The sequence below is a fragment of the Neopsephotus bourkii genome, unplaced genomic scaffold, assembly GCF_033783945.1.
Source record: "Neopsephotus bourkii isolate Nb327-2 ecotype Australia unplaced genomic scaffold, CSIRO-AGI_Nbou_v1 NB_42, whole genome shotgun sequence".
NCBI lineage: Eukaryota > Metazoa > Chordata > Aves > Psittaciformes > Psittacidae > Neopsephotus > Neopsephotus bourkii.
Genome location: NW_026900559.1, coordinates 1,137,485 through 1,145,918, shown reverse-complemented (window position 1 = coordinate 1,145,918; position 8,434 = coordinate 1,137,485). Strand labels below are relative to the sequence as shown.

The 8,434-nt window shown below is 37.6% G+C and overlaps 1 protein-coding gene across 2 annotated transcripts; it reads right to left on the bottom strand.

Annotated features, from left to right (window-relative positions):
• Positions 1-341: 341 nt before the first annotated feature.
• On the bottom strand, positions 342-8,213 carry GAL (galanin and GMAP prepropeptide). Of its 2 annotated transcripts, XM_061346829.1 has the most exons (7): positions 8,054-8,213; positions 7,831-7,911; positions 7,070-7,124; positions 6,020-6,091; positions 5,534-5,620; positions 2,317-2,394; positions 342-659 (listed from the first exon to the last, which is right to left on the bottom strand). In XM_061346829.1, the coding sequence occupies exons 2-7, from the start codon at positions 7,909-7,911 to the stop codon at positions 607-609; spliced, it is 426 nt and encodes a 141-aa protein (XP_061202813.1). In that variant the 5' UTR covers positions 8,054-8,213; the 3' UTR covers positions 342-606. The 2 variants fall into 2 exon arrangements, with proteins under 2 accessions (XP_061202813.1, XP_061202821.1); XM_061346837.1 differs by lacking the exon at positions 6,020-6,091 and having other exon boundaries at positions 8,054-8,208.
• Between the last annotated feature and the right edge of the window lie 221 nt (positions 8,214-8,434).

Here is an 8,434-nt window from a genome sequence, read left to right as displayed (position 1 = left end):
TGAAAGTCAGCTGTATGTGAAAAAGCTAACATTCGGTAGCCTCTCAAAACTTTCCTCATTCTTAATATGACAGTTATTGTATATGGCCCTAGCTTTTCTGTATGGATTAAGCATGGATCCAAGTGATTGCTGGACTTAGACTAAAACATCTCATAAAACATTTTTTTAATCTTAGGGTGGATTGAAGAGTTTCTTCATTAATGAACACAGACCCAGTATTCTTGGTGACATAGAAATAGAAGTCCTACACATAAATTTGGTGTAAATCTATTAATTTAACCTGGGCTTTGTATATGATATATGGCGTGCTGGTATGTATTTGATTTTAAAATAAAACAATGTAGTTGCTCTTTACTTTTATTTTAGCATTTCCCTACAGAAAAAACATACCAAGGAAAAATTTCACAATATAACTTTACAGGGGGCAAAGGTGGGGGTGGGGGGTATGTGAGAGGCAAACAGAGAGACACAAACAAAACAGAAGGCAGAATGCTGTTTACAACTGAACAGATTAATGCAAACAGTATTTCTCATCTTTCTCTCCTTTGGATCTTCTGTTTAAAATTCAACCTAAATCTACACTACAACAAAATAAAAACCCATTCTTCAAGTCTGGTTTGTTTCCTCTGGTGAAGGGAGCTCGTCACGGGCTCCCACCTCTGCAAAAAGGGAAAAATAAAAGTAGTAGCACATACGTAAGTATGCATATTAATCTTGGCAATTAAATAATGACATACAATTTCAGTAGTATACACATTCATCTTTTTCTTCTCAACTGTAAGAGGCAAATCCTTGAACTTTTCATATTTTAATGTATAAACCATTGTTGTTCTTTTATGTTAGTAATTTATAATCTGATAATAATTATATCCTGATATAATTTTACCTTTTTAGGTACAGCAATGACAGAATGATAGCATTTCAAAGGTTTAATGTTATCCAGTTATGCCTGCCATCCTACGGCCTGCTCCACATGGGAAGCCTTTAAAGCTTGAGGGAACAACTTTTAAGAGCGAGAGCTGAAGACCACTTTTAGTTATCACCAAAGTACTTCTTAGCAGCTAAATGTTCACTTCATCTTGCAGATCAAAAAGCATTCCTGATTCTGAATGCCATTAGTGGGAGTTTGTCCCCTCCCCTCAAAGGAGCATAACTAATATATCTGATGTAGTAAAGTTTCATTTGAGCAAAATTATTAAAGCATCTCTACCATAATAAAGCTTGTTTTTTCACCTCCTAAATCTACAGTTCTGATTTTGTGGAAGAGTTAGTACTGGGTCTTGCTAATAAATATTGTTAAGGGACAATACAACATTCTGTGTCTTTTGAAACCTGGGAATACAAGAAATATCTCAGGGAAAAGCCATTTTATATGATCTGGAGATTCTGTTATTTATTAAACCAGATAATAATACCATCTTTTCTGAATAAAGACAGCTGTTTGTCATCACTATCCCAAACAGGGAATTGTTACCTTTTTTACTTATTTGTCCCAGGGAATAAGTGATTTGTATTTCTTCCGTTCTGTTATTTTCTTTGCAAGTCTATATCATACTTCTGAATATTTTGTAGACAGTTTCGGAACTATCTGAAGATCAGAATTTTGTTTGAGTCTAGCTTTGTTTGTTTTAAATAAAAACTAAAGACAACTCAGAAGCAGCCAGGTTTCTTCTTCATGTAATGCTATAATAAAGTATATACCATTCTTATAGAATCAGCTGTAAACTAATTTTTACAATTTTTGCCACAATTTTGAGTCTCCACAGTTTTTACTAGCAGCATTTTGAGCTGTTTGCCAACACTGAGCTTACCATTGTTCCAATTTCATGATGTGATTTTATTGCAGAGCACATGTGAAAGGGAACTGTATTTCTTTTGCCACCAGCAAGTCTTTCAGCATTTCAACCAACTGTTTTTGGCGTTAAACTGAAGTCTTATTGAATTGATTTATACTAACCCCCATGTAATCAGTCTGTATTTAGTTTGTTTTCAACTCTTCTAAAAGCTGAGTCCACACGATTTTAGTGGTAGCTGTTATAATTTACTCTGGGCACTGTGAAAATAAAGCGATATTAGAACCCTGCTCTATTGGATATTCATTGACCTGCAGATTGGCAGGACCACATGCACTGTTTAAATCAGGCCTATTCCTAAGCGCACTAAACTGGAATTTACAGTTCCTCGCTGCCTTGAGAGATGCTGCTCTAAGTCTTGCACACTCAAACCTGTACCAGACATGTACTTTCAAGGATAAGAATATCTTTCCAGTAAGTTCCACACCAGAAAGTGAGAAAGATTAAAAAGATATTCACTAACCTTTAAGATGCAAGTAAGTCAAAAATTCAATTATTGTGCGCACAATATTTTCATCAGCCAGTGGTCTTCCAAGATTCCCTATAAAACAAACGGGTTGTTACTTCATGTTAACGTGGTAAAAAGATCTGTTGTGTGTGACATTGTGGCTAGGTTTATGAGTACTCTCAAAACAAAGCTATCTGAAGTTTCTTTTTCCTTAAAATCCTTAACAAAACACCTCCTTTCATGGAAGAGTAAAGCCACATAAAGGTAGGTAACTGCAATTCTCAGAATCGAAATTGCCCAGCTTCATATGGTATTGCTGCATAGGAGCTGCTTTGACACCTTAATGGTCATGATCTTAAAGGCCTTATAAGCTAAGTTGCAGAAAACTTATCCTCTGTTCTCCACTCCCTCCTTTATGTCCACTAGCCTCTGACTGAAGGGAAAGGTAAATCTAGCAAGCAAATTCATCGGCTTTGCAAAATGGAAGCTCTTTGGATAGTCTGACTTTGTTCCAAATAATCCACTCATGATAATGTAGTGAATTGTAGCCCAAAAGCTCAGAAAAGTATGTTTTTATATCTAATGCAACATACTCCTCTGATCTTGTGCAAGTAGACCTTTTGATGCTTTTTAAATGGCCCGGTTTATCAAGCTCCCTGGGAGCTTGTTATTGCACTTTGGGGGGTAGAGAAGTATGCTTTCTGTGTCTACTGAAAAAAGAAAAAGGAGAGGGTAGGAGGAAGTTATCTTGCTTTTTACCAGCAGGATGAATGATTGTTCTATATTGGAGAACAAAGGAGAGGTAATTTCCATGAGATTTTGAGTTCTCTACATACAGATCAGACGGGTACAAGTATCTGGCTGACACTCCATTATTACATCACTGAAAATACTATCCCTTGATAGTACCATAGAGAATGTGTTTAATCTCATAAAAGTCTGAAAGACTGACTTTGCAGCAGGGGGAGTGCTTCCATAATGAAAGAAGATTTTAGGGTTCTAGTGACATACAGGTCAAAAGCCTAGCACAAACAAACAATATCAATGGGGAACTGTGAGGAACACAGAGGTTTCCGGTACACAGAGAATCAGCATTTAAGAATGTATTTAAGGAATTTGCTTCTAAAAGTCTTGAAATCTAGTCTTTGAACTGACACAAAGATGCTCTTATTACATACATTGATAATACTTGTGGTATTTGAAGATTTCCTTAATTTTTATTCCCAGCCTAACCTCTTATGGATCTTTGTTATGATTAATCATTATATTAGTAGGTTACCGACTCAGAATTTTTTACCAATTCATATCTGTTGGATGAATATTTTTCTTTAGTGACTCAAGCATATCATACATTAATATTTCTATATACTCTATTGACCTTAATTCTGCATAGCAGAATAGATACTTGCAGGTTCTAGTAAAGACACAGCTATGCAATTCCTTGCACAAGTTCTTTTACAGTAAGAACATGTTAAGATACTTTTTTAAGCAATCAGCAAAATTTAGTTTAATAAAATTTCTTCTTTTTTCAATTAAAGTAAGAATCCCAAGTTCCTTACCCAAGTTTTATATTAAAATATCCTTTGGATAGGAACTCTATAATAAACTTCAGCTTCTAAGAAAACTTTTGATGGGAGAAGAGCATCTAAAATTATGTTCATAACAGAGGCAGTTATATAAATTTTCAGGTCACACCCAGACAAGTTTGATGGGGTTTACTTGTAATTTTAGAGGTGCAGGAGTACCCAGCAAAAAGAGTTCCATAACTCCTAAAAATCATATTCAAGTAAAGGAGTTGGTAGTATACCCCCAAATGGCAACATGCTGCTACATGAACTGCTCTGTTAGATTACAAATGCCTTCCTTTCACACTGTTTCTGACTGCCAAAGTATTATTTTTACACTAGTGTTTGAAGCAGGTTCTTTTTTTTTCCCATTCCTTTTCTCCTAAAAAGAACACCAAACCACCACCACCAAAACAACAGACAAAACAACTGCCACCAAAACACCACACACACAACCCTACTATGCAGCTATGTACCAGAAATAAACTGACAGTCTATTCAGGGAAAGTAACAGTTAGGAACTAAATTGACAGTCATTCTGAGACTGTAACAACTAGGAAATACATTAATGTTACTCTTCTACTTACAAAGTAATTATGACCATAAAGTTATAATTGAGCACATTACATTTATGAACTTATTTAGCATTAGACACATTTACATTGTGCTGGGTGGATTTAAAATAGCCTGCAAGAGCTCAGGGGCTGGGACTTTGTCTTCCCTCAGTGCAGAGATGAACACACTAGTACTGAAGTAAGCACTGCTTTCTTCAGCTGAGTGAGGAACAGATAACTCTTAACAGTCTAAAGATGAGGTTCATCCCAGTCCACTTTAGAGATCTACAGCAGATTTACTTTCTCCTTAGGAGAAATAACCTGGGGTGTTTTTTTCCAGAACTTTCTAGATCTTATTCTGGAGGAGGTTGTCAAAATAAACCCTAAGAGTGTCAGCTTCTCTTCCTAAGGGAATGTAGGCATATATTGTAGAGGCCCAACTTTGGATGGTGAACCCAGAACCAACAAAAAAACCCTTTTCATTGGCATTTATTACACTGATACATGCAACCTCAAAACATTATGTTGACTTGACTTCGGTTTTGACCAGGTTCTCAATCTCTTGATAAAAATAACCCATCTTGCTTAAGTATAGGAAATATTGCAAGACTTAACATTGACTTTCTGAAGCAATGAGGTCTCTTACAACATGCACCATGCAGCTTTGAAGTCTGGTTTCAGCTCTCAAGTGTGTGTGTGTGGGGGGGACCAAAAAAATAAAGCCCAACACACACAACTTCCCAGTTTCTATAGCTGTTCTTACTGGAAGATTGCTTTGTGGCTCACTTTGGTGGCAAAAAAAATGTCTAGGGTGACATTTGAAATACTTATTTGAACTTATGAAAAAAAAAAAACAACCCTAGGTTTATTCAAAGTAATATGATCTATTATACTTTAAAAGCAACATAAATGTACTTTTCCCTAGGCACCAAGATGTCTTAAAAGATGACAAAGAGCACACTGAATGGCCAAATTTCATTTTTCTCCTTTCAGGCGGTTATTAGGATTTCTGTTAAAGCCTTGTGCCTAGGTAGTCAGTTAACTCAATAAAAGTAAATAAATTACTAAACATGCAAACTAAATGAAAAATACCAGCTTTCAGAATTTCATTACCTGCTTTAATATCCTCCTCAGGCTGTATTTCACGTTTGCCAGTGAAACCATGTTTGTCATTAAAAGACCTGTGGTTATCTACTGCATCTGGTAAATGAAATATCAGAAGAGTTAATTGACTTAACAACAGCCTTTGTTATATTGCTTGCTTTTCATGGATTTCAAAGATCACAGTGGGGACTTTTGATGTACAAAAGGATGAAGCAGCAATTAATGCATCAATAAAGAACAAATTCAGATGAAAGGTTATTTTTTTTAATGATTCATATGATTTACAGACCCTGTCCTGTACTATGCACTTGCTGAAGCCATTACTGAATTCAGAGGAAGTTGTAAAAGAAGTGTAGCTTTGTACATTCATGTGTAATTTGGGAAGTTACTTTTGCTACTCTTTCCTTTAGTTTTAGAAAGTGTTGGCAGTAAATCTGCTTAAAAGAAAACTTCAGATAGATAGTTTATGTGAATAACCTTCAAAAACTATCTTACATGCCCCTGGTGCCTCTTCTCTCCCCCTTGCAGTGGGCATTTCGTTTATCAGTAAAAGCTGATCAATACGACCTGCAACAAAGGATGATTCCTATTATCCAGTCTTAGATAAATGGCATTTTGACAAGTACATTTCCCCACAGTGTGTTTGCCAATTTGGTTAGATCTGCTTCAGGGTAAATATACTTTCAGACATTTACAGACACATTCTATGATTCTAGTATGTTTAAGATGCATTAATCCTTTTTTTAGCTAACTTTAAGGATACTTACTATGACTTTGCATTCTTTTTTTAAGGTATCTGTAGTATTTGTCAATTATAACAGAATGAAAAACACAGAAGCATCGCTAATGAATGTTATTACATTAACAAGAAACAATGGTAGAAGGACAAATACTTGAGACAGCTTAGCACTGCATGTCACTTTTCTTATGGTCTACATTTGTGATTCTCCATCTTTGTAAATCGATGTGTTCCTGTATTTTAAAAACATTTTACAGTAACTATTTTTCACATAGTGAACTGTTAATATTTAGTTGTGAGTTTGTATGTTATTGTTTTAATTTGGTTTGCTTTAATTGGGAGGGTGAGATGGGGGAGTAGTATAGAAAAGCCAGGCAGCAAAGCCATTTTCAAATAGAATTAAAGGTGAAATCTGAAATACTTTGAGAAGTCCCCAAATACCACATTTTGTCATTCTTCCCTTCACATCTAAGGCACTAGAACACTTTGGAAGGGGGATGTTATTTGTTGTATGAAAATGACATTTCAGAAGTACAAAGAGGGACCAGATGTGCTTCTGGATATAAAGCATCACAGCACAGCTCTGCTTTAGAAAAAACAGGAGTTGGATAAGATAATTCTATGATACATGCAATAAACATCTAAACAAGTGTTCTCAGAAATTAGTTTCTTCAGTCTTGCAGGTTTAGATGGAATTACGGTATTGAAAAGTAATCAGCACACTAAAGTAAACTGGTTTACAAGGAAGAAAAAAGCTAAACTTCTGAATTTTGAAATGATGGAAAGCACACAAGTGCTTGACTTACGTGGCCCAAGCAGGTAACCAGCGCTATTCAAAGTCCAGCCCCTTTTTTCTTTTGCCTTAAAGGAAAAAAATGCAGGTATGCTATTGCATGAACTACACAGTGCTTCCTAAAGACAAAGCAAATCCTGAAGACAAAGCAAACAGCACCCAAATTGACATTCTTGTAGCAGAAAATATCTTCTGAAAGCTCCAAATCAAGAAATATTGTAGAAAATAAAAGCCAATAATCTTGAAGCAAACTGAACTCTTGCCCTCTCCTCACCTAAGTCAATGATGCTGCTATTGACACCATGTGGTGTGCAGATTGCACACCATGTAAGTGAAACTGCAAATCACACTTTGGAGGCAGAAATTTTTACTCTACACCCCATGTTTATATTGCTACCTGATAATCACCTTAGCAAACAGCAATGTTTTCTTTTAGTTGTGAGGACTTACACAGCAGTTTCTATAAAAGAAGTCCATACATGCACCATCTTTTCCAAGTCAGATGGGACATTCATTCAATTTTGGTCTATAAACTAGACACTCCTTTTCCCCTTTAGCCATATTACTGGTTTACAAGGGAGCTAGTATTTAAAAATCCCTAAATTCTTAACTAAAAACCTGTTATACTCAAAAGATTTTCAGGTGCTGCATCTTGTCTAACCCCTACATAAAAATACAGTGTATACCACTGCAAGGTTTACTGTTAGTAGACAGCTGAGACATGGATGCTGCCCAATGGATAAAAGGACCTCCAATGGTGAAGTTAGTACTTACTGAGAAAACCAGTCCCATTGTTTCTGACAGGGTGGCACAAAGGATTAAAGACAGAAACAGGAAACTAGTGCACCTCTGCATCTGGAAAGAAACAGTGTTATTATAGTAAGCGGTCCGAGATACCGCTTTGCCTGGATCCCCCGGGGCACCGCGAGCATCCCCGCCGCGGGTGCCGGCTTGGCACCCAAATTCCCACTGGGAAAGAGGCCGAGAGGGGAAGTACCTTGATCTGGAGCACGACGGGCTCTCCCTCGCAGCGGCCGCCGGATGCTGGTCGCAGGGCTGCAGTCCCGCGGATGGTTGCTCACTGCATGTCCGCAGGTGCGGACCTACACTCTCGACCAGGGCTCCCTCTGCGCTTTATGGGCTGCAGCGCGGCCGCGCAGGAGGGGCACCCCCGGAGGGTGGGAGGGGAGCCAAGAGCCGCCCGCCGCCCACCCCCCCTGTCCTCCGCCTCCCCTGGGTCATCTTCCCCTCGCCAGCCCACCGCATTAGGAAGGGCAAACATTATAGCAATTCAATTAGCGGTATTTGGGAGCGCGGCGCAGGCTGCAGGGAGATAACAGCCCGGGCAATTACGGCTGATTACGGCAGCCTTGGGCAG

Excerpts from the sequence above, each read along its gene's own strand:
- GAL (XM_061346829.1), bottom strand. The coding sequence starts at position 7,911 with ATGCAGAGGTGCACTAGTTTCCTGTTTCTGTCTTTAATCCTTTGTGCC. Across the intron at positions 6,092-7,069 it reads TGGTTACCTGCTTGGGCCAC|GTCGTATTGATCAGCTTTTA; the intron begins GTAAGTCAAGCA and ends CCTTTGTTGCAG. Across the intron at positions 2,395-5,533 it reads TGAGGAGGATATTAAAGCAG|GGAATCTTGGAAGACCACTG; the intron begins GTAATGAAATTC and ends TTTGTTTTATAG.